Consider the following 26,153-nt stretch of genomic DNA (forward strand, 5'->3'; position numbering starts at 1 on the left):
GTCTGAAAGAATTCAGCCATAGAATTTATTAAGAACCCTATGAATTTTTGGAACTTAGGTTCTAAATTGCTTTCAGTGGTTAAAATTGGTTTCACTTTTTTTGAGAAGGCACCTCAATATCTCTAGCACTTAGAAACCTACTCTGGCTTGTGTGGACTTAAGAGCGGCTCCCACCTTTGCCGGTCTTCAGATTGTTCTCAGAGGTGGGAGGGAGCCGGCGGGGCCCGGCACAACAGGCATCCCGCATCTGCCGCTGATGAGCTGTGTGACGCTAGGCATGGCAGTGACCTGAGCCTCAGCTTCCTCATCTGTGACACGGGGACAGTGCCTCTCTATGGAGTGAGATAAAGCCCACGAGCGCCTGAAGAAGTGGGCGGCCGCGAAGTGTCCACCCTGCAATTTGAACTTCTTTCCCCTTGTTACAGGATTTGAAGCAGGTGAGTGAGTGGTAACTTTTCAAAACCTGAGGTTTCACTCCACTTCCAAGGTGCATCCTAGGAGGTGCCATCTGCCTGAAGAACTAGTTATTCCTGCAGAGACGGGGCAGTGCTCTTGACGCAGACCAGGCGGTTTCCATGGCAACCCCCATGTGTTTCACAACAGGAGCCTGCCTGCCAGTTCTTGCTGCATGAGTCACACCCCAAATGTTTTGTTTGTTTCCCTTGGATAAAACTGACTCAAATTTTTAATGGCTCCTGTCAAAGATTAAGTCATATCTCCTGGATTAAACATGGAAAGAAAAAAATTTCATGTGTGTAATGGTAAGTTCCCAGCCTGTGGGAAAACAAGATCTGATCTTTAATGTAGTCACGACCTGTATACAAATCAGTCATCTGTGTTCTTATCTGATGTAAAATCTGAAAGAAAACGTAGAGTCATGTCTTTCTAGAGAAATGCTTTATTTTTTTCCTCAAAATGTTATAAAAGTTATTTCTCCTAAATATCTGCAGTGCATAGGGCTTTATAAATGTATCCAGTAATGGATAAAATCTAGTTTTAACACTGATCCACTCTTCCTGACATTTCTTTAATTCTCATCATCTTTCCTTTTCTTTCCTGACTTCAGCTCTTTGTTCTAGTCTTCTGCCACCACTAAGTGTTACCTGGGAAAGCAGGTCCGGCCGTGTCACCCCGAGACGGCCTGCACTGACCTGCTCTCCCCCCACAGCGTCAGGCAGCATCCGGGACCTGACTGAGGGCAACGAGGGGCCTGCAGAGAAGGGGGCCCGAGTCTGCAACAGCACGACTGTCGGACGCAGGAGGGATCTATCCGGGAGCAAGGTCTGGGGCACGGCTGAGCCACTGAGGAGGTGACCACTCACATCACAGCTTCTCAAACGGGAACAGGTGGGAAGCTGCCTCCTTCTCCTCCCTCCTGCTCTTCCGGAGGCACTTCCGTTTCTCCTCTACCTCTCGGTTTTGGGGCCAGGAGGCCGCCAGGATCCTGGCCACTTCCGCTGGAGAGCTGGTCCCCTCCTCCTCGTCTGAAGAGAGTCCTCCTCCTGCGTCTGCGTGGGGAGCGGCTTCCTCACTCTGGGGGCGACAATGGAGGAAGCTGCGTCAAGAGGCAGCAACGCCCCAGCAGCGCCGAGCTGTGACCCGGAGGACAGGGCTCAGCCCAGCAGGTCCTAGAGCGCTTGCTGTGCACATAGGGCTGGAGACACAAAACTGCCCTTGAGGAGCTACGACCAATCCAGGAGGTAACTGCGTTTTCTTGCTCGTTTCTGAACAGAAGAAGTGCACGAACGCACAGCACCAGCGCTCTGTGCCCACTGCTGCGAGGACAGGCTGGGGAGGGCAGGGAGAGCCGTGCGTGGGGTCGCAGCTGCCCCCAGAGGGTGTCTGTGCGTCTCTGACCACTCCACGTGACTATGTCTGGGGGGGGCCTCTGTGCCCCCATGGGAGCCTGCAGGGGCTGTGAGAGGGGCCTGAATGAGCACCTGTGGGCCTGGGGGTGGTCACAGCCCCAGGGGTAGCACAAGGCCAGGAGATGCAGACACCTGTCCCCCACCCTGAGTGGGCTCAGCACCAGATCCAACCCATAGCGGGCACCCTCTCGTGCAGACAGGGCGGGGCTGGCAGAGCAGCCGAAGCCTGACTCCAGGACACCTTGGGCACCTTTCTCAACGTGGACAGGACGCAGGGCCTGAGACACACAGGTCTGTGGTACCAGAACAGAGCTGACTTGATCTTTGAGCAGAATCGGCCTCTGGTTCCCTACCCGCCCCCCAAACCTGGCATATCCTCCAAGGACCACCCTGACCTGAGCCCCGTAGCGAAGCCTCAGCCGCTCCCGGATGAGCAGCCCTTTGACCAGCAGCTTCCAGTTCCCCAGAGCCCGCTTCTCCCGTTTCTGCAGAAGCAAACAGAATGGAAAAACACCGTAGGCTGCCGTTTCAGGAACATAAAGATACAGGTAACGCTTCAGGTTAAAATAGTTTCTCAACCATATCAGGTGTGATTCATAAAGCGCTACACACAAAAGGCACCAAAACCAAAAACCTCTTAATTGTTACCAACTGTAAAGTGTTTAGTGGAGGAGGGGGTCCAGGACCTGGAGCACGGGCAGCTCCCTTTAACAGAGGCAGGTGTCGGCAGCAGGGGTAGCGGCCCCGGAGCCTGGATCCAGGCAGTGGACAGAGACAGGGTTCTGAGGGGCAGGCAGGTCGTTGCTCAGTGCTGGCTCCCCGGTGCCTCCCAGGAAGAGAGAGCCAGAAGGAGGGCTGAGTCTGGGCTCTCCTCTCCTCTTACACGTGGCGTGAGGGAGGCTGGAGGAAACACCACCTCCGCTGTGTGTGCTCCCCGCCTTTGTGCTTCCCCGTCCTGGCCCCACCCAGGCCCTGCCTGCTCACCTCCTTCTCCTTCTTCTCAATGAGCGCCTGCTCGTTCTCCCAGGCGGCCAGGAGCACATCTTTATATTCCTCACAGACTATGTAGCCATCGGTTCTGTGGGGATCAACACAGATGGTCTCTCTCGAGTCTGGGTCTGCTCTGGCCTCTCCACTCCCCTCCACGGGGGACAGTGGGCTGCTCCTAAGCACTTGGGGCCCTGAAGTACTTCCAAGGTCAGCAGTCCACAATCCCACCACAGCTGCTGGCAGACACCACCCATGCAGAAGGCAGGCCCGTGGACCCCAGGCTGTGAGCTCTTCCCCAGCCCCTCCCCACCCCCACTGCAGGGCAGGACAGAGGTCACCAACCAGGAAGGATGCTGACCCTACTCAGTCACCCTGGCCACCCCCAGAACAGTGTGTTAATCCACGTCGTTAGGATGCTGGTTTCGCAGCCTCTGGTTGGAAGCCAGAGTAAAAGTATAAAACATCGAGGGTTAAGGCTGATCTTGCAAATCCAGAGTAAAACCTTAGGCCTTCCCTGGTGGCGCAGTGGTTTAGAGTCCGCCTGCCGCTGCAGGGGACACGGGTTTGTGCCCTGGTTCGGGAAGTTCCCACACGCCACGGAGTGGCTGGGCTCGTAAGCCATGGCCGCTGAGCCTGCGTTTCCAGAGCCTGTGCTCCGCAACGGGAGAGGCCACAACAGTGAGAGGCCCGCGTACCGCAAAAAAAAAAAAAAAAGGCCTTAAAAATAAGAGCCACTGGGCCTCAACCCCCGCCAGCCCCACACCAACCTCCCGCCCCTTCTCCATAACTTCCCCCCACCCCTTCTGGCCTCCACGGGAGGCCCCTCACGCACATGGGATGGGAGTAGCCTTTGTGGAAATCGAAGCCCGTAACAGCCTGGGCACAGTCAATGTTCAGCTTTCGGGCCACGCGGTGCAAGTTGGGCAGGTTCAGCTGGACGCAGCCAACAGGCATCATGCCGGGCAGGAAGAGGTACACGTTGCCAAATTCGTTCCGGGGGACCTGCGGAGGGTGGCACACTGGGTCTGGCTGGCCGCAGAGGGAGGTGGCCTGGTACCGACTGAGCGTGGCCCTTACCTACCAGGTGGCCTGGTACCACTGAGCGCGGCCCTTACCTTCCCGTCCACGGCCACCGGCGGCTGGTACTCCTCGGTCTGCCACTTGCCAAACAGGCCCAGGTCGTTGTGGTCCTGCAGCTGCGGCTCAGCCAGGCGGGCTCTCCGGGCCCGGTTGGAATAGCCTTTTACAACCTACAGCCGAGGGGACAGCCACAGTTTATAACAAAGGTGACCACTTCCTGAGCGTTCACTGTACACCGGGCACTGTTCTCAGTGCTTCTGTGTATTGATAACTTAATCTTTTCAACAAACCCAGGAGGTAGAGTCTATTATCGCCTCCATTTTATAGCAGCCTAGGAGGTGTAAACAATTCACCTACAGTCACACAGCTTGTAGAGGCCAGAGCCTGTGTCTTGAACAGCTATGCTGTGTTTGGCGTCCATCACTGAAGAGGAAGTTGGGACTCAAGAGATGTTCCTGTGGCCGGTGAGGGACGGGCCTGCTTTGGGCAGTGACCAGCTCCCCATGCCTCAGCCCCTTCCCACCAACCAGAGGCCCCTGCACCCCGGCCCAGCTCCCTGGGTCTCACAACGCGAAGGGCTCCTCCCAGGGATCTGACAAAGAAAAGTGACTGTGTCTCATGACTGGCCGGTGTCCTCCGCCGGCTGAAGCGGGCCCTGTGTCCCGTGACAGCCTGTGCGGTCTGCGCTGAATTCACACGTCTGTGGGCAGCTGACCGGCCAGAGAGGGAACGAGGCATTGGGGCTGCACGCTGCCATCTCACTAGCTCAGGCCTTGGACAGGTTTCCCTTTCTGAGCTCCTGTTTTCTCATCTGTACAACGGGCACCCTGATGCTAACTCCTGTGAGACTCAGCAAAGATCACATACATGCAAAACAAAGGGACAGTGAGGGCGGGTGGGCCTGTCCACGCCAGGCAGGGCTCCGGCCTCTCAGAACAAATGGGTGCCACGGTTCTGACCCACAGGGCCAAGGTTCTGACGCACAACACCGGGGCTTGGAGGGCTGCTTGCCGGCCTAGATTTCCTGCGTGCTCGGGAAGGCCCATCTCTTAACAAAGCCCTCAGTTAAGATGCTCTCCTCTGATCCTCTCAAGCCAGAACAGTCTGTCCCCACACGTGCGCGGCAGCCCGCAGTCCCGCGGCTGTTACCTTGTAGGGCACTTCTCCAAGCCTCACCACTCGGGCCTGTTTCAGCCACGTGTCCCTGGAGTGCAGGGTGTGCACGCAGTCCCTACGGAGCCAACGGGAGACAAGACAGGGTTCACACCCACTGAAGCACCCCGTGCCCAGTAGCCTGCAGGGCCTGGCTGCCTCCTCTGGCCCCCCCAGGAGAAGGGGGAGCTCGGCCCTGGAGTGTCTCCCCGGGCACCAGGGGCCCACCTCAGGCCCACAGTTAACAGACACTTGCTGTCTCGCGGTGGGGGCGGGTGCATCCACTCACAAATCCCAAACTAAATGGCTTCCCACGTGCCTTCCCCCTCCTCCCGCCGGAAGGGCCCAGCAGCACAGGTGCAAGCCCTCACCCGGGGTCTGGTCTGCTCCTGAATACCAGAGAGGGGGAGGGAGGGACGAGCGTCCAGAGAAGGGGTGGGGAAGCCAGAAGAGGACAACACGGAGACGACAGTAAGCTGACAAAGTACACAGGCTAGGATGAACGCACACAGAACAATCGGTTCCACCGGGCTCTGGCTTCGCTCTCCTTGCCAGCTTAGAGCCACACCCCGCCTCACATTCCAGCTGCTTCCTGCTGAGCCTTCAGCAAGGCCGCCCTTCAGTAGGGCTCCAAGGAGCAAGGGCACTAAGCTCCTCTGGTGCGGACATCCGGCCCTTCGCCTGCCCCCGGGCTGAGGCTGACGTCCAGCACAGCGCACCGGACAAGGTCACGCCTCCTCTGAGCCCCTTCCTAGCGGGGTGACCCCCGATCCATCAGGAACGGTGAGCGCTGCCTCCCTGCCTCACAAGCTGCTGGGGGGACCAGAGCCAAGGGCTCCACACGCGTGCCCACCACAGGGGCACATCTCTGCCTGAAGGAGTGACTGTCACGGTCGTGGTCTTCCGGTAGGAGCGGAGAAGGGGCAAGCAGGTGGGCATCGTCTGGACATTCACAAGGATAGCAGAGGGAAGTGGGCACAGACAGCCCGTTCAGAATAAATCTCAGCTTCTAACCACTTTACATCTATGAGGACACTACTCGAGAAACAGAAAACAAGAACTGGCGAGAATGTAGACACTGCGAGCTTCATGCTCTGCTGGGGGACGTAAAATGACGCAGCCGCTACAGAAAACAGTGTGGAGGTTCTTTACAAAGCTAAACAATCACCATGTGATGCAGAAATCCTACTTCCGGGCATATACATCCAAAAGGACTGAAAGCAGGGTCTCAAGAGATGTCTGTGCACCCATGTTCACAGCAGCACTAAACAGAACAGCCAAAAGGGGAAGCGACACAAGTGTCCATCAAGGGATGCCAGTCACAAAGGACAAATGCTGTAGGTTCCACTTCTATGAGGTGCCTGGAGGAGTCAGACTCACAGAGACAGAAACTAGAGGGTGGTTACCAGGGCCTGGGTGGGGGGAGGGGGGTTAGCGCTGATGGGGACAGTTTGGGACGACAGAAAAGTTCTGGAGATGGTGGTGATGGCTGCACAGCAATGTGAATGTACTTAGTACTACTGGACACTTAAAACGGTTAAATGGTAAATTCTGTTCTGTATATTTTATTACATTAAAAACAAAAAAAGTCTGCCTCTAAAACTTCCTCCAGGCAGGGACCCCCTTCCCACCAGATGTCGTCTGCACGTGAGGACACCTGTGCTGTATCCTCCATTGAGGTCGCCAGGCCCTGGACGCTGACTGTCGGCAGCTGGGCCCCTGCCTGACCAGCCAGGGGACAGAAAGCTCCCACAGTGACCCTAACCGGAGGGTCGGGGATGACTCCCCTCGGGGCTGAGCTGCAGGAAGTAGCCCTCAGGCAGAGGAGTTGAGCCACCTACTCCTGTGAGTTTCCCTAAGTTTCCTTTTCTGTCTTTCTTTTCCCGTTTATTAAGAACATCCTCTATTCTGTGATCTTGCATCTTGGTGTTGGTCTTTTAGAGTTTCTAAAAATCACTTATTTTCTTTATATTAACATTTCTTAAATTTCTACTTCCATTGTTAATTCTGACTCACCTCAAGTTTATTACATTTTTCTCAGTTTTAACTTTGTATATATTTTATGTTTATTTTCTATGCTGTTCCCCTCCCCCACTTCTTTGGCAATTTCTTTTTACTGTGGGAAAAAACACATGTAAGATAAAATTTACCCTCTGAACCGAGTCTACAGCTCAGTGGCATCAAGTACATTCACACTGTTAGGTAACCATCACCACCATCATCTCCAGAACTTTCTCCTCTTCCCAAACTGAAACTCTGTCCCCATTAAAATATCCGCTCATTTTAAGTTTCATTATCAAATCCTTTATTCCTTCCTTTTGCATGTTTTTTGACTTCTGTTTTTGGGATGTGTTTTCTTATTGCCCCATATAAACCTTATCTGTCCTACGTATCTTTCCCCCTATAACTTTTCTCCCCCTGCTGACCTTTTAATCCCCGTGGTTTTCATTTCCAGGCCACAACCTCTCTGCCGTGCCCCCCACCCACAAACGGCCTGCGCACACCGTGAAGCTCGAAGCCCAGCCCCGCGAAGGCTGCTAATCCCGGGCCGCCGGGCGTCTCCTCACCTGGAGTAGACAGCCTCTCCGCGGCAGTACCCAAGGATGGCAGCCGTCTCAGGGTAGATGGCCTGGTACTTGAGGAGGTGCCTCTTGAGGGCATACAGAGGGTGGTTCTTGTACGTGCCTATGACGGTGGGCAGAGGCTGGTCCAGGTGCCTCGCCTGAAACTGCAGAGGCCGAGAGACGATGTTGGGCGTGGTGCTCGGAGAGGGAGGGAGGTGGGCGGCGACCCCCGAACTTGCCCAGGTAACTGACGGTGCCGTGGGGCTTTCGGGGCCCCAGGGCCGCCGCACCACGCTGTGACCTGGCGTTCTGTCCCACGGGTTTAGGTGCCTCGGAAGCTCCGCAGGGGCCGGTAATCCTGCGGCTCGCAGCAACGGAAAAGTCATCCCTGCCCTCTGACGCCTCGGCCGGCCTGAGCAGAGCCTTCCTCGGGAGGAGGCCTCACCTCAAGTGACACCACAATTCTGCGACACGGGTTCAGCGGCTCGGCTGCCCCGAAAACCAGAAGGAGCACTCACACCTCCTCCGCCCACCACGATCAACACCTGTTCTCCCTGATGCCTCGAGGAGCCTAGCTCCCCGCAGGCAACCCCACTGCTCTCACCTGCATCCCACTCACCAGGTCTCCTGCACTTCCCCGCAGCGTCTCTTCAAAGCCTGACAGACAAGGGAGGAGTGGCAAGTGGGGAGCAGGAGGGACCCCGCTTGGCCAGCTTGCATGACACGCCCTTGAACTAGGTGAGTCACAATACGCTCTGCACGACTCCCACGACCCTGTCACCTCTGAGCCACACCCTGAGCGATGCAGTGCACAGGGACGACTCCCTGCCCCAGGGAACCAGGAATAATTCTCCAGCAAGTCTGCCCACCCTGCGGGCAGCCCTGCACAAGTCCCGGGCCCTCTTCCGGGCCCATGGCTGTCCCGCGACTCAGGGACGCGCTGCTGCTCCAGAAGCCGCCCCCCAGGGCGCCCCTCAACAGACAGGCCATCTCCTCAGCCCTCCTCCTGGGAGCTGAGTGTTCTGGGTCGGGGCAGGGGTGCTGGCGTGCACACCTCTGTGCGTGTTCACGCTGAGAGGGGGCACAATTATATTACTGCGTGTTTTCCTCTTTCACTCAGGACTACTTACCTGACTTAAAGCTCCAAATTTATAACTGGGCAATAACTGAAAGTACACAGGCTTTGAAGCCAGAGCATCCTGGGTTCAAATACCAGGTTGGCTCATCTCTCAGATTCTAAATGTTTAGCTGGTAAAATTAAGGCTACGATAACCCCAGCTTTGTACTGTTGCTGTGATAATTAAATGAGGTAAAAATACAACACGGGGCTGGGCATCCAGCAGGTGCGCGTGCGCAAGGCCTCACCTCCTGGTCCTCCCTCTGCTCCCTCTCCACCAGCGGGCTCCGGTAGGGTCGCAGGGCCTCGGCCCACCACGCGGCATCAACCCGGCACTTTCGGGTCACCGTCATCCAGGCAGGGTCGTACCTCTGTGTGACATCACGCAACCAGCCGTCGCCGTCAATGCCCACGATGTAGGTCACAGGCTTGGTGGCGTACTGGTAGCAGGTCCGGGGCTGGCCCACTACACCGTGCACACAGTCCACGCACACCCACTTCTCCTCCTGCTCAGAGAACACCTCCAGCCACTGGTCCACACCAGCTGCTCTCCGGCCGTCTGCCTCCTCACCATCCACGGGCATCTTATGCTTGCCTCTCTTACGCTTGCTGCCGGAAGCGCTTGCAGATGCTTCTGGAAAGCCAGGGGGCTGACGGTGGCTTCCACGCGGGGACCTGGACTCCCTCTTGGACCCCACCTTCATCCTCTGAGGGGCGGTGGCCCTCCTCTGCCTTGGAAGGCCTGGCTCAGAATCCTCGTCGGATGGGCGATGGCTGTCTGAGCTGGAGAGCTCAAAGTCAGAGCCGCTGTTGGCCTTGTCACTCCCACTCTCCTCTTTGTAAGACACCCTTGCGGCCGCCCGCCGCTCCCGGCCCCGCGAACGCCTCTGGGTCCCCTCCGTCTGCCCCCCGGCCTTGCCCCCCCCTTCCCCGCTGGAGGAGGGCTCTCTCCGCTTCCTCCTCACGGCAGCCGCCTTGCTCCCCTTCGCTGTGGCGTGTGCACTGCCCATGCGCTCAGAAGACGTGTCCTCTCGTCTGCTTCCTCTGCTGGTCTCTGGTTTGCTTGGCTTTCCAGGAACTTGGCTGGAAGCTTCTGAGGATCTCTCCCTGGAAGGTTTCTTTCCCTTAAACAGAATAGGAAGTATCTGCATTTTCTTGTTTTGCTAATGATACAATAAAGACTCTGGCATCTAACGGGGCTAAGCCACACTGGAACACCCGTGTACACAAGACGTTCCCGGCTCAGACAGTGACAGGCTGGCTACCCTCCAGGGTTGTAAGAAAGCAGTCACTAAATTCTGCAGCACCTTAAATAAGGCCACACTCTAATTCTTTTCAATACAAAGTGTAGCACAGGGAAAAGAGCACAGGATGTGGAAACAGACAAACCCGGGTTCAAACTCCACTTCTGCTTTCTCATTTTGTATGTGATTCGGATAAATTATGTAACCTCTGAGTCGCAGTTTCCTCAGCAATAGTACTCACCTTGCATATAAGGCATTTTGCAAACAAAGTCACAGCATTAAGAATTCAGAAATTATTAAACTTGACTTCTGGACCGAATTTCGGACGATGCCAGCACCCCAAGGAGCAGTGTTCAGCCTCCTTGGATGACGGCAGAGTTCTGAGTCCTCACCGTCCTCTCTCCACACCGCTGAGGACGACCAGGACCTTTTTATTCTACCATTTACAGAACAGAAACCAGAGCACGAAGGAGCCCAGGCTCTCGCAGGCCCCTCTACGCACACAAAGCCCGGCTGCTAGATGCCCACCCAGGCGCCCAGTCTTCCCAGCACAGGGCCTGTGCCAGGCAGGCTCAGAGGAACCGTGCTCCACGAAGACGGATTTTTAAAAATCGTCTAATGAGCAGATCTGTTTGCTTTAAGTCTCATAATTTCTCACTCCTCCCTGACCAACTACTCTTTTCTCTGGAAGCCCTGGGAACCTCACCTTCGCTGCTGATAACTTCAGAGGAATTGGCTGTAGAGACAGTACGAGTCGGGTAGGGAGATTCAGGGCCCGGAGAATCAGTAAAAATATCTATAATGGAAAAGAACAACATGCTTATCCTCAGGAAAGAATTAAGGATTTGCATAATTCCATGCTGTTTGTTGTGGTGCCTGTTTTTAAAAGGGAAACAACCAAACTGTCTAACAGTAGAAGCCTGGAACCCTCAACACTTAAAATGAGCTGTAGGGGCTTCCCTGGTGGCGCGGTGGTTGGGTGTCCGCCTGCCGATGCAGGGAGCACGGGTTCGTGCCCCGGTCTGTGAAGATCCCACATGCCGCGGAGCGGCTGGGCCTGTGAGCCATGGCCGCTGAGCCTGCGCATCCGGAGCCTGTGCTCCACAACGGGAGAGGCCACGACAGTGAGAGGCCCAAGTACCGCAAAAAAAAAAAAAGATGCTGTACAGATTTATCTTTGTAGAAAAATGGGGAAAGGTAACCATATATTAAAGGAAAAGAAATGTTTGTTTTTTAAGGAGTTATGTTAATTTTTGTAAGAAAAAATCGCATCCAGACATAAACATGTATGTATATTTGGAAAAGCATCCATATTGGGTTATGGGTGTTTATAGGTGTTTGTTTTTTTTCCGGCTTACCTATCTTCTGATTGTCCTGTTTTCAACATGTGTTGTGTTTGTGATAAAACAATAAAGCAAGATACCACTTTGAGAGAAAAGGCATCATCATCATCAGGCCCGAGAATCCCTCCCGTGCACTCAACCTCCCCAGAGCGAATCTTTCAACCAGAGGCTGCAGCTCTAAAAATTCTGTGAACTTGGAAGGATAGGAGCCTCCTCATGGGAATTAACCTCCAAAACAACAACAGTGGGACAGCACGTGAGCAAGATCTTCCCACACAGACCTCAGGGTCCCGGCGTCCTCATGAATCACTACAGTCATTTTTCTCTCCTCGGAAAGCAAGAGCAAAAGTCAATAACAAGGAGGCAGGTTTTCTGTGAAAAGCCAGTTATATTGAAAAAAATAACTACTTTTGCCTTGTTTCTCTGAAGTTAAAAACGGGGGATGAGAAAACATCAAAGAAACCCAAATTGAGGAACTCTACAAAATTCCTAAGCAGCACTCCTCAGGAGTGTCCAGGAGGATTGGGACACTATCATGGCCTGGAGAGGATGGGGCGCTGGGGCGACAAGATCACTAATGCCTGGACTGCATCCTGGGACAGGAAAAGGGCATCAGTGGGAAAACGTGGAAAAGAGAACTCACCCCTACAGTGTGGCTGACAACACACTATTAACTGGCACAGTGCACACCATATGAGTGTTGCTTGGCTCCTCACTTTCTCAGTGTGTGGGTGGCGCAAGGGCACGGGTGTAAAAGGCAGGGAAACCGAGCACCAGCAGGTGGCTGGCAGAATGACGGTTTAAACCTAGAACCTCCATCTGGAACATCCCCATCTCGTCCTCCTCACAAGACCACAGGGAAGACTGGATAAGGTCAGGTACACGACAGCGCTCTGGAAGCGACCCTGTGCCTCCCAAAGACGCGTGGTCACCACCTTTCACAAGTACGTCACTGAAGAAAAAATTTAAATTACAAAACTGTATGATCCCTACACTAAATACAAGGTGACCCAAGTGAAAAGGACAAATCCTAGAAACATACAAATTACCAAAACTAACTCAAGAGAAAATAGAGACTCTGAAGAGACCTATAATGAGAGACTGAGTCAAAAATCAAGCCCTCCCAACAGAGGGGGATCAAGACAGCAGAGTATGAGGACGTGGAGCTCACCTCCCCCTACAAACACACCAAAAACACATCTACGTGAACAACAACTCCCACAGAAAACTAACTGGAAACTCACAGAAGATCTCCCATAACCAAAGCTGCAAGAAAGATCTCTATGTAATCGGGTAGGATGGAAAAAAGAAAGGTACCAGGTTGGGACCGGCACACACCTTCTCTGCTTGCCCTGGGGAGTCCCCTTCCTGCTGGGAAGCCCACTGAGACAGACAGGAGGGCTGGAGAAGCCTAGACTCTACTCAAGAGGAGCACGCGGGCTGGCTTGCTAACAACCAGGACAGAGAGACCTGCACTGGTGGCAGCTGCCTCCCCACACTTCCCAATTCAAAGGGGCGAATGCCCTGGCCCCGCTCACTCCACACCGCGGCCTGGCGTGAGATCAGTGCAGAGACTGGGTCTAGCTGCGCAGAGGCAAACGGGGTGCCTGGGATGTGATCCAGGTGGGACTGTGAAGTCTCCCCTCAGTGCACACACAGGGGCCACTGGGCACGCTGGGAAGACAGTGTCAGTGCATGCCACACGTGGCACCTCAACAACGTGCAGCAGCTAAGCAGTGAATTTTACATAGAACCTACAATATGCTGCCACAAGAGACTCGCTTCATGGCGAAAGACGCACACAGACTGAAAGTGAAGTATGGAAAAAGATATTTCATGCAAATGGAAACAAGCAAGCGGGCATAGCAATACTTAACAAAAGATAAAGTAGACTTCAAAACAAAGACCATAAAGAAAGACAAGGATATTACATAAAAATAAAGGCATCAATACAACAGCATATTACACTTGTTCACATACACGTTTCCAATACAGGAGCACCTAAATATATAAAGCAAATATTAAAAGACGTAAAAGGAGAAATTCACAGGACTACAATAATAATAGAGGACTGTAACATCCCACCTACATCAATGAACAGATCATCCAGACAGAAAATCAGTATGGCAACAGAGGTCCTAAATGACACAATGGACCAACTGTACTTAATAGATATGTACAGGACACTAAATAAGAAAAACACCAAATACACATTCTTTTCAAGCCAGCATGGGACATTCTTACGGATAGACACATACTAGGTCACAAAACAAGCCTCAACAAGTTTAAGAGGACAGAAATATTTTCAAGCATCTTTTCTCACCACAACGGTAAGAAACTAGAAATCAACCATAGAAAGGAAAACAGGAAAAGAACAAACACATGGAGACTAAACAACATGCTACTAAAAATCAAATGGGTTGATGATGAAATCAAAGAGGAGATCAGAAATATCTTGAGACAAATGAAAATAGAAACACAATCTTACAAAATCTATGGGATGCAGCAAAAGCAGTTCTAAGAGGGAAGCGCACAGCAATACAGGCCTTCCACAAAAACAAGAAAAATCTCAAACAAGATAACCTACCACCTAAAAGAATGAGAGAAAGAAGGACAAACAAAACCCAAAGTCAGGGCTTCCCTGGTGGCGCAGTGGTTGAGTGTCTGCCTGCCAATGCAGGGGACACGGGTTCGAGCCCTGGCCTGGGAGGATCCCACATGACGCGGAACAACTAGGCCCGTGAGCCACAACTACTGAGCCTGCACATCTGGAGCCTGTGCTCCGCAACAAGAGAGGCCGCGATAGTGAGAGGCCCACGCACTGCGATGAAGAGTGGCCCCCGCTTGCCACAACTAGAGAAAGCCCTCGCACAGAAACGAAGACCCACCCAACACAGCAAAAATAAATAAATTATAAAAAAAAACCCCCAAAGTCAGCAGAAGGAAGAAATAATAAAGATCAGAGAGGAAATAAAAGAGATCAAAAAAGCAATAGAAGAGATCAATAAAACCAAGAGCTGATTTTGTTTTTAAGATAAACCAAATTGATAAACCTCTAGCGAGGCTCACCAAGAAGAAAAGAGAGAGGACCCAAATAAAATAAGAAATAAAAGAGGAGAAACAACTGAAACCACAGAAAAAAAATCATGAAAGAATACAAACAGTTATATGCCAACAAATTGGACAACCTAGAACAAGTGAACAAGTTTCTAGAAACATACAGCCTGCCAAAACTGAGTCAAGAAGAAACAATTTGAACAGACCATTCACTAGAAGTGAAATACAATCTGTAATTTAAAAAACTCCCTGCAGACAAAAGTCCAGTACCAGAGAGCTTCAGTAGGGAATTCTACCAAACATACAAAAAGACAAAAACAAAAACTTAAATCTATCCTTCTCAAACTATTCCAAAAAAATGAAGAGGAGGGAACACTCCAATATTCATACTATGAAACCACCATTACCCTGATACCAAAACCAGACAAAGACACTACAAGAAAAGAAAATTACAACCCCAAATCTTTGATGAATATAGATGCAAAAATCCTCAACAAAGTATTAGCAAACTGAATCCAACAATACATACTAAAGATACCACACTCAAGTTGGATTCACTCCAGGGTTGCAAGGATGGTTCAAAATATGTAAATCAATCAATGGGATACACCACATTAACAAAAGAATAGATAAAAATCACAAGATCATCTCAATAAATGCAGAAAAAGCATTCAACAAAATTCAACGATTCATGATAAAAACTCTCACCAAAGTGGGTACAGAGGGTACATAACTCAACATGATAAAAGCCGACTATGTCAAATCCACAGCCAACATAATACACAAAAACAGTGAAAAACTGAAAGCTTTCCCAATAAATTCAAGAACTAGACAGGGATGTCCACCCTCGCTGCTTCTATTTAACATAATATTGGAAGTCCTAGCTACAAGAAAAAGAAAAGGCATCCAAATTGGAAGGGAAAAGGTAAAACTATCACTATTTGCAGATGACATGATATTCTATATAGAGAACCCTAAAGTTTCCACATAAAAACTATTAGAACTAATAAGTGAATTCAGCAAGGCAGCAGGATGTAAGATTGATATACGGAAATTTACTGTGTTTCTATACACTAACAATGAAATATCAGACAAAGTAAAAAAAGCAATCGTATTTATTAAAATTGCATCCCCCCCCCAGAAAAACCCCCAAAAAACACAAAACACAAAACCTAGGAATAAACTTAACCAAGGAAGTAAAAAGATCTATATACTAAAAACCATAAAACACTGATTAAGGGAACTGAAGATGATTCAAAGAAATGGAAAGATATCCCATGCTCTTGGATTGGAAGAATTAATATTGTTAACATGAACGTACTACCCAAAGCAACCTATAGATTTAATGCAATCCCTATCAAAATACCCGTGACATTTTTCACAGAACTAGAATAAATAATCCTAAAACGTATATGGAACCACAAAAGACCCAGAACTGCCAAAGCAATCCTGAGGAAGAAGAACAAAGCTGGAGGCATAACCTTTCCAGACTTTATACTATACTACAAAGCTATAGTAAACAAAACAGTGTGGTGTTGGCATAGAAACAGACATATAGATCAAAGGAACAGAATAAAGAGCCCAGAAATAAACCCACACACTTATGGTCAGCTAATCTATGACAAAGGAGGCAAGAATATACAATGGAGAAAAGACAGTTTCTTCAACAAGTGTTGCTGGGAAAACTGGACAGCTACATGTAAAACAATGAGATTAGAACATTCCCTCACACCACATACAAGAATAAATTCAAAATGGCTTAAAGACCTAACTGTAAGATCTGAAACCATAAAACTCCTAGAAGAGGGCTTCCCTGGTGGCGCAGTGGTTGAGAATCTGCCTGCCAATGCAGGGGACACGGGTTCGAGCCCTGGTCTGGGAAGATCCCACATGCCACGGAGCAACTAGGCCCGTGAGCCACAACTACTGAGCCTGCACGTCTGGAACTTGTGCTCCGCAACAAGAGAGGCTGCGACAGTGAGAGCCCGAGCACCGCGATGAAGAGTGGCCCCCGCTTGCCGCAACTAGAGAAAGCCCACGCACAGAAACGAAGACCCAACACAGCCAAAAATAAATAAATAAATAAATAAATAAATAAATAAATAAATAAATAAATAATTTTAAAACTCCTAGAAGAGAACATAGGCAGAACACTCTTCGACATAAATTGTAGCAATATTTTCTTGAATCAGTCTTCTAAGGCAAAATAAATAAAAGCAAAAATAAACAAATGGGACGTAATTAAACTTAAAAGGCTTTACACAACAAAGGAAACCATTAACAAAATGAAAAGACAACCTACTGAATGGGAGAAAATGTTTGCAAATGATGAGACTGACAAGGGTTAATATCCAAAATATACAAACAGCTCATACAGCTCAATAACAAAAAAAACAAAACCACCCAATCAAACAATGGGCAGAAGACATACGGATGGCTAACAGGCACATGAAAAGATACTCAACATTGCTAATTATTAGAGAAATGCAAATCAAAAGCACAATCAGCTATCACCTCACACCTGTCAGAATGGCTATCATCAAAAAGCCTACAAATAACAAATGTTGGAGAGGATGTGGAGAAAAGGGAACCCCCGAACACTGGTGGTAAGAATTTAAATTGGTGCAGCCATTATGGAAAACAGTATGAAAGTTCCTTAAAAAACTAAAAACAGAACTATCATATGACCCAGCAATTCCACTCCTGGGTATATCTGGAAAAAACCCCTCTAATCCAGAAAGATACATGCACCCCAGTGAACACAGTAGCACTATTTATAATACTCAAGACATGGAAGGAACCCCAGTACCCATCAACAGAGGGCTGGATTAGAAAGATGTGGTCTATACATACAACGGAATATTACTCAACCACAAAAAACAGTAAAATACTTCCCTTTGCAGCAATATGGGTGAACCTAGAGAATATTATGCTTCGCGAAATAAGTCAGACAGAGAAAGACAAATACGGTAATGATACCGCCTATACGTGGAACCCAAAAAAAAAAAAATACAAATGACAGTACATGCAAAGCAGAAACAGAGTCACAGATATAGAAAACAAACTGGTGGTTACCAAGGGGGAGTGAGAAGAGGAAAGGGACAAATTAGGGTATGGAATTAACAGATACAAACTACTATACATAAAATAGATAAGCAACAAGGATTTGCTGTATAGCACAGGGAATTATACCCATTATCTTGTAATAAGCTATAATGGAATATAATCTGCAAAAAGCACTAAATCACTATGCTGTAATCTGAAACTAACACAATATTGTAAATCAACTATACGTCATCAATCAATCAACAGAAAATCCATGAATGCAATGAACTACGTTAGTAGAATGAAGGGGAGAAAAATCACAAAATCATCTCATTTGACACAGAAAAAGCATCTGACAGAATCCAAAGCACTTTCATGATTAAAACACGTTCAGAAAACTAGAAATAACGGAACTTCTTCAACATGATAAAGAATGTACATGAAAATCCACAACTACCAAGATACTCAGTCATGAAAGAGTGAAAAGCTTTCCCTCTCAATATCAAGAACCAGACAAGATGCCTGCTTTTGCCACTGCTATTCTACACTGTGCTGGAAGTTCTAGCCAGAGCAACTGGACAAGAACAAGCAACAAAAGGCATCCAAACTGGAAAAGAAGAAGTAAAACTACCTCTATTCACAGAGGTCAAGATCTTATATATAGATAATCCCAAAGAATGCACAAGAAACTGCTAAATGAATTCAGCAAAGCTGCAAGGTATAAGATCAACACAATCAGCCATTTTTTTATACACCTTCACTGAACAATCTGAGAAGGAAATTAAGAAAACAATACCATTTACAATAGCATCAAAAAGAATAACATACCTAGAAAAAAGTTTAACCAAGAAGATGAGGGCTTCCCTGGTGGCGCAGTGGTTGAGAGTCCGCCTGCCGATGCAGGGGACATGGGTTCGTGCCCCGGTCCGGGAGGATCCCACATGCCGCGGAGCGGCTGGGCCCGTGAGGCATAGCCGCTGAGCCTGCGCGTCCGGAGCCTGTGCTTCGCAATGGGAGAGGCCACAACAGTGAGAGGCCCGCGTACCGCAAAAAAAAATAATAAATTAAAAAAAAAAAAAAAAAGAAGATGAAAGACAGGTACACTGAAAACTACAAAATACAACTAAAAGAAATTTAAAAAGCAAATAAAAGGAAAAAGCCATGTTTACAGACTTAATATTGACTAGATAGCAATGCTGCCCTAATCAATGTACAGGACCAATGCAAACCCTATCAATACTCCAATGGCCTTTTTGCAGAAATGGAAAAGCAGACCATCAGATTCACATGAAATTGCACAGGGCCCCAAATAGCCAAAATAGCATTATGAGGTTGTACTCACTTCCGATTTCAAAACTTACTACAGATTCACAGTAATCAAAACAGTGTGGTACTGGCATTAAGGACAGACATGTAGACCAATGGAATAGAACAGACAGCCCAGAAATTAACCCAAGTGTCTATGGCCAATTGATTTCTGATAAGTGTGCCAAGACCATTCATCCCCATTGAAAAACTTTCAACAAATATTGAAAATAATACAACAAATACAATGAAGAGTTGAAAGACTAGTCTCTTCAAGAAATGGTGCTCAGACCAGTGGATATCCACGTGCAAAAAGAATGAAGTTGAACACCTACCTTACATCATATAAAAACATTAACTCAAAATGGATGAAAGACCTAAACGTAAGAGCTAAAACTGTAAAACTCTTAGAAGGAAATACAGGAGGAAATCTTCATGATCTGGGATTTGGCAATGTATTCTTGATATGACACCAAAAGTACAAGAAACAAAAGAGGACTTCCCTGGTGGCACAGTGGTTAAGAATCTGCCTGCCAGTGCAGGGGACACGGGTTCAAGCCCAGGTCTGGGAAGATCCCACATGCCGCGGAACAACTAAGTATGTGTGCCACAACTACTGAAGCCCGCATGCCTACAGCCCGTGCTCCGCAACAAGAGAAGCTACCACATTAAGAAGCCCACGCACTGCAACGAAGAGTAGCCCCCACTCGCCGCAACTAGAGAAAGCCCGCGCACAGCAAGCAATACCCAATGCAGCCAAAAATAAATTAATTCATTAAGAAAAAAAAGAAAAATAGAAAATTGGACTTTGTCAGAATTAAAACTTTTGTGCATCAAAGGACTTCATGAAGAAAGTAAAAAGACAACCTACAGAATGGGAGAAAATATTTGCAAAGCATACATCTGACAGGCGTCTAGTAACTGAAATATATAAAGAACTCTTACAACTCAATAAGAAAAAGACAAAGAACCCAATTTTAAATGGGCAAAGGACCTGAATAGACATTTCTCCAAAAAAGATAAACAAATGGCCGATACACACATGAAAAGACATTAACCCATCATTAATCATTGGGAAAATGCAGACCAAAGCCACAGTGAGTACCACTTTACACCTGTAAGGATGACTATAATCCAAAAAATGGAAAATAACAAGTGTTCGTGATGATTTGGAGAAACTGGAATCCTTGTACTTTGCTGGTGAGAAGGTAAGATGGTGTAGCTGCTATGTAAAACAGTTTGGCATACAATTACCATATGACCCAGCAACTCTACTTCTAGGTATATACCCAAAAGAACTGAAAACAAGTACCCAAATAAATATATGTACACACAATGTTTATAGCAGTACTCTTCATAACAGCCAAAAGATGGAAAACAACCTAAACGCCCATCAATTGATGAATGGATAAGTGAAATGTGGTCTATCCATACAATGGATATTATTCACCATAAAAAGGAATGACATTGATACATGTTACAAACGTGAATGAACCCTGAAAGCATGCTAAGTGAAAGAAGCCAGACACAAAAGGTCACATATAGTCGTCCCTCGGTTATCTGTGGGGACTGGTTCCAGGACCCCGCCGGATACCAAAATCCACAGATGCTGAAGTCCCTTATACAAAATGGCAGAGTACAGTTGGCGCTCCCTCTATCCTCCGGTTCTGCATCTGCAGATTCAACCAACTGCAGATATAAATCTGATTGGCAGTTGGTTGAATCCGTGAATGTGGAACCTGCAGATAAGGAATGCTGACTGTACTGTGATTTCTTTTATATGGAATATCCAAAATATGTAAATCCATAGAGAGAGAATGCAAATTGGTGGCTGCCAGATACGTGGGGAGGTGGGAAAAGCAGGAAGAATGGGAGTGACTGTGTAATAGGTACAGGGTCTCCTTCTGGGATAGTAAGAGTGTTTTGAAAACAGATAGAGGTGGTGGATGCACAACACTGAAAATGCACCGAGTGTCACTGAATTGTTTACTTCTTTAAAAAAAACTATTTCTTTGCTTAATAAAGCTACACAGGGCTTCCCTGGTGGCACAGTGGTTGAGAGTCCGCCTGCCGATGCAGGCGACACGGGTTCGTGCCCCGGTCCGGGAGGATCCCACATGGTGCGGAGCGGCTGGGCCCGTGAGGCATAGCCGCTGAGCCTGCGCGTCCGGAGCCTGTGCTCCACAACGGGAGAGGCCACAGCAGCGAGAAGCCCGCGTACCGCAAAAAAAAAAAAAAAAAAAAAAGAAAGCTACACAAACAAAACAAATATGTACATGCACAGATATACGTGGGAACAAAGTCTGGGAGGATGACACTGAAATATGAGTGTTTTTCTCTGGGTAGTGATATCACTGCACAATTACTGTCCAGATACCCACACTTTTTCAAGCCCAATTGGAAGAGAAGTAAGATGCCAGTCATTTGGTCTCTAATGATACAAAAAGTCTCTTTCCCTAAACAGAATCTGAAGCTCAGACACAAGTATATGCATCAACAGAAATCTTCCAGGGATAAAACCACATTTCTACCTATTTTTGTTTTATTGAGACAGACCCTTACCTAAGGGTATTTTAAGCACGCGACAAAGCCTGTCTACACACAGACTCTTCGCCACGACTCCTTTTGGACAGAACCCTACTCACTGCACGGCCACCTGCCAGCATCATCACCCAGCTTGGAAGGTAAGGAAACACTTTCTTAAGGATTTCAGCAGCCAATTTGAAAAAACATTTCCTTGGGACTTTTAAACACGATTTTTGAATACTGCAAACAACTCGAGGGCAGCTGACCAAAAATTAAGTGCTTTAATATACCAGGACACCAAGTAAGAGACAGGAGAGAGGGCAGCTTTCACCTCACGCGTGGGCCCAATCCTGTCTCCAGTGCTTACCAACCGAATGACCCTAAGAAAGTGATTTAGCCTCTCTGAGCTTCAGTACCTGTTGTTATGAGAACTGAGCAAGGAAATATATGTAAAACAGCTGGAATGGTATGTGGCACATGACTGCCATATTCCCCAGCTAACAGACCTAATGAAAACAGTGCTGCCAGGAGTCACTCACGTGGACCAACTCTTCATTGTCTCTCGCAGAGTAAATAGCAAACCTTCTCTCCAGCGTCGTCTGCAGGCCATCCTGCTCATTGGTTGAAAGGTCTGCATTAACTGTAAATGTTCCAATGAACCTGGAGAGAAATCAGGCATTCCTTTGCGTCAGAGGTCAGGGCAAAGAGGAACTCTGTTCTTCTACAGCCAAAACACAGAGCGGGGTGTCTTGGGAGCCCCGCCTGTCAGTGCTCCTCTTCCCAGCCTGTCTGGCCAACTCCTGAAGACCCAACTCACACCCCCGCCCCGGGAAGCCTTCCCAGCCCCTCAAGGAGGGTCTGTGGAACTGACCTGCACCCAGCCTCTGAGACACAAATCCTACACTATGCTCTGCAGGACAGGCCGGAGGGCCCTACCATTTCGCCAGGTTTGACAGGTAGCTGACGTCCACGTCTTGAGGTGGCACTTTGGTAAAGCGAGTTGGGACGATGGAGAGGCCGATGGCACGCAGATCTGGCTGGTTGCAGATGCTGTTTCGATAGAAGCCATTTGCCAGCAGACACAGAAGGTGAACCTGGGGAGAGGGAAAACAGAAGGCTGAAAACCAGTGGGATTTTTGCTGCCAAATTCAAAGACGTTTTGTGGACAGGAAATATTTGTTGTCATTTCTACATACAAGAAAGTAAAAATACTAACACTGCCATCTCCCAAGACTGTTTTTCATCCCCTCTTCTCTCTAGGTACTCCTTCCCTCAAAGAAACAATCACATCTCAAAGCTGCAAAATACAAACTTCCTTTTTCTCAAGAGGTCTTATCTTTTAGAGGTATTGATACATCCTGAAGGATTTGTGGATGAAATGTTACAAAGTCCGGTGTTTGCTCCAAAAAGATCAGGAGGAAACGGAATGGGGGAGAGCCGCTGTCGCAGCTGGGATGGGACAGGCCATGTGCACCTCATCCCCACCCCGGTGTGTGTAATGCCTCCGCCGCAGGCCCACACGTGTCCCCAAGCCTGCGCGCCACCCCCGCCTTCCCCAGCCTCCGGAAACGACCACGCGGCTGTCTGCGCCTCCTCCCGCTCAGCTTTGCATCATTTCCCCTCAGGGCAGTCCCCCTCCCTTCCTGCCTACAGCCGGCCTGCTGAAGCCCATGCTCCGCCCTCCTCCCCTCACTGAAGCTTCCCATCTCGGAGGCACAGTCATCCTCGCCCTTCTTTCACCTCCAACACCAAGGGGTAAAAGAAACCCAGCCACCTGGCTCGGCACCCAGGCCCGTCAGGGCGCCACGCCAGCTCTCCCCTCGTCTCTCCACCCTGACTCTGTGCTCTTCGCACCTCTCGGCTTCTGCAGCTGCTGCAGGCAGTGCCCCTTCCACCCTCCGCATCACTACACTCTCCCTCGCTGCCTGCTGCCGGTCAGAGGAAAACCAAAAGTCTGCCCTTGCCTCACTCTCCATGGGCCTCCAGCGCGTGCTGCCTCCTAGATGCAGGCCCCCCGGCTGTCCCACCAGCCCGGCCACCACTCGGCCTTTCTGCGTCTCCCTGTGCCATCCTTCCTCCTGACCCGCCCCATCCTCTCTCCTAAATGAGGCCTTCCTCAGCTACTGAGGCCCACACTGATCTCTTTCCTTGTTCTACGTCTCGAGTCTCCCTGTTTTGATGTCTTTCCTGTTCCGTGTGTGAGATCAGAAACTCCTGAATGGTAGGAAACAAGCTTCATACAAGTCTCTCTCCCCACAATGCCAAGCACCTCGCTAAGGCCCCAGTGTGTGTTCGGAAAGTACCAGCTGAAGCCAGAAGCCACAGCAACTTTAGCTGAGATCAGAACCAACGTTATTAAACAGCTGAGAGAAGGGGTGGGAGGAGAGTGCCTGGTGTTAGCCCCTGCTGCCCGCCCGGCGCTGAGCTCCGTGCTTTACACGTGCTGTCTGCTTACTCCTCACGCGCACCCCCCAGGCAGACACTGTTATCACCCCTGCTCAGGAGCGAGTCAGAAACTCACCAGGTCACACAGTGAGTGCAAGCCCAGAGGCAGGGCTGACGGAAAGCCCAGTTCCCCCGCATACCAGCCGTACCGCATTCCCCCGCATTCCCTGCCGTACCTTGTGTGTGTCCTCACGGACTTCCTTATTGAAACGTTTCATCATCCTCCGAAGATGTGCCTCCAGCTCCGTTTTTATCTTTTCACTGCAATGCACATTGAAAACTCCAAGGATGAAGGGTGGAGGCCGACCCCACTCTCCCGTCAACGCCTTTCAGCTGCAATGACTGAGGCTGTGCTACCTGCAGTCTGGCTGTTCCCGCTCCTCCTCACCCGCGCTTCCTGGCCCAGGACATTCCCTCCGCTCGCTCGACCTGCACCCGTGACGCCTCCCAAGCATGCTTCAGGGCCCGCCCTCCAGGACGTCCCCTCTGAGTGTCCCGCCCCCGGGACGGACTGGCTTCTCGGCACACACTGCCTTATGTCAAGTTAGCGCACGCTCGTTTGTGCCATGCTGTCCTGCTGTAAAATCTCTCTCATGTCTGTGTCCCAAGCATCCTGAGGCTTCTGGACTGCTACAGTCTCCCTCTTTCAGGCCTAATAACGTGCCCATCACACGGGGGACTCAGGAACCAATTAACTACCAGGAGACGCACTCCGTATGGCCGGGCCGCCAGGGGCTGCCGAGGGCCTGGGGACCCTGGAGAGGAGTGGGGGTCCCCAGCCGCGGCGGGCACTGCCGCAGGCCCTGCAGTGACGTGGGGAAACGAGCGGCAATGCCGGGTCAGCCTGAGGGACGCAGATCGTGGCGCATCCACTCACAGCTGAAATGTTACTTAACCTCTCTGAGTCTCCAGCTCCCCATTCGCACACTGTCCTAAAGACGGAGTAAGATGACGGGCAACCTGCAGAGCCCCTGGCACACCTCCTGCCCCAGCCAGGACACAAAGGTGTCTCCTTCAGTCCTAAAGGTGAGCCCGGGGCTCTCTCACCTAACGCTCCTGACGGCCCTAACACCCAGCCCGGGTCTCCTGTGTGCTTCTCATTGAGGAGCAGCTGCCGGTGATGATACGTGACAGAAACTAGAAGCAAGTGCTTAATCGTACCTTCTTTCTCTTGCCTTCACCTGCTCCGGTGTTTCAATTTCTATCTCCACGGGCTTCACAGGCAGAATGGACGTAGAGAAGGTTGCGCTTTCTCCCACGTCACCCGGCACGGGCTCACTAACTTCTACAAACAGTAATTTTTAAAATCAATAATAATAATTATCGTTATAATAGATACTGTACCAAACAAAATCGAGGCTCTGCTGGGATGGAGCAAGTGAGGAATGGGTGTGAGGTAGGAAACCGTAGAGACCACGCTCTGAGCTCCTAGGAGGTGCCAGGCCCTGTGCTCTTACAATCTAATTGTCTCATTAACCTGCACAAGAACCCAGAGAAACAGCCCTCAGAGGAAGAACCTTAGGCACAGAGATAGTGAGGTGAATTAGATACAGACCCCTGGTATCATGGAGCTAATGCTCATCTGTGTGTGTTTTAGTAGAGACTTACGGAGCAATTTCCTATTCTCTGTATCACTATGGTAACGCTCACAAAAAGTTGCTTTGTAGAGAGGCATGACTTCCCCATTCAACTGTAAACTTGTACTGAATACACGGCAAGGCATGCATCTTCATCTCTTTCTCAGCTACACTGCTTATAAACACCAGCTGAAATAAATTAAATTTGCTGAACTGTGAACTTCATTAGCAGAGTTCCTTTCAAAGCAGCTCTGGGCCTAGAAGCAATGACACCCCACTGGCAATGACAATACCCAGTGCGAAGACCTTGGTTTCTATGTACCTGTTCCTATTAAAATGAACCAGGGCTTCTTAGAGAGAAAAAAGGCCAATTCCAGGTCTGCAGCAAGGAGAGTATAGAGAGATCCTGGAACATCTTATTGTGCCAAAGAACAAAAACATGCTCAGAAACTAATGAAGCCACGTCAAAAGGACTCTGTAGGGTAGCTAGCTTAAAGGGGCTCCTGCTCGCCAAATGTGGGACCATCCAAAGATCAGAAAGTGTAATGATGATAACTGATAACATATTTGAAATTTTAAGTCCATAGTGATACCCAAAATAAATACAATTCTTAAAAGGCAGAGCTCTTCTTTACAGATCAAAGTCAGCTGATAAATATACATGAGATGACAGAATCAAAATATTGCCACTTTGCAATGCTCAATATAATAATCCTTGATTCAGTCAAGACCATTGACGCTTGCTAAAACCATTAAGTAGAAAGTGACTGGGGAACAGGATATTCACACAGAATCAGAGTCCCACTAGAGATGGTAAATTACAAAAGGAAAATGTACCTT

The 26,153-nt window shown here is 49.4% G+C and overlaps 1 protein-coding gene and 1 long non-coding RNA gene across 3 annotated transcripts in view; one reads left to right on the forward strand and one right to left on the reverse strand.

Annotated features, from left to right (window-relative positions):
* Positions 1–65: 65 nt before the first annotated feature.
* XPC (XPC complex subunit, DNA damage recognition and repair factor) overlaps positions 66–26,153 on the reverse strand; it is a 36,518-nt gene continuing 10,430 nt past the window's right edge. For both annotated transcript variants that reach the window (XM_082638102.1, XM_082638101.1), the window contains exons 4-16: positions 24,898–25,021; positions 23,913–23,997; positions 22,228–22,385; positions 21,831–21,951; positions 10,722–10,811; positions 9,020–9,895; positions 7,658–7,818; positions 5,088–5,169; positions 3,974–4,108; positions 3,691–3,860; positions 2,853–2,946; positions 2,264–2,353; positions 66–1,533 (exon numbers count right to left, since the gene is read on the reverse strand). In XM_082638102.1, the coding sequence (XP_082494228.1) occupies positions 1,324–1,533; positions 2,264–2,353; positions 2,853–2,946; positions 3,691–3,860; positions 3,974–4,108; positions 5,088–5,169; positions 7,658–7,818; positions 9,020–9,895; positions 10,722–10,811; positions 21,831–21,951; positions 22,228–22,385; positions 23,913–23,997; positions 24,898–25,021 (2,396 nt within the window). In that variant the 3' untranslated portion in view covers positions 66–1,323. The remainder of the gene's footprint in view (positions 1,534–2,263; positions 2,354–2,852; positions 2,947–3,690; positions 3,861–3,973; positions 4,109–5,087; positions 5,170–7,657; positions 7,819–9,019; positions 9,896–10,721; positions 10,812–21,830; positions 21,952–22,227; positions 22,386–23,912; positions 23,998–24,897; positions 25,022–26,153) is intronic.
* Positions 2,308–7,656, forward strand: LOC309813329. Its single transcript, XR_014295485.1, has 3 exons — positions 2,308–2,416; positions 6,703–6,935; positions 7,546–7,656. It is a non-coding gene; the product is annotated as an uncharacterized lncRNA (long non-coding RNA).

The sequence above is a fragment of the Mesoplodon mirus genome (genome assembly GCF_964341445.2).
Source record: "Mesoplodon mirus genome assembly, chromosome: 12".
Taxonomy (NCBI): domain Eukaryota; kingdom Metazoa; phylum Chordata; class Mammalia; order Artiodactyla; family Ziphiidae; genus Mesoplodon; species Mesoplodon mirus.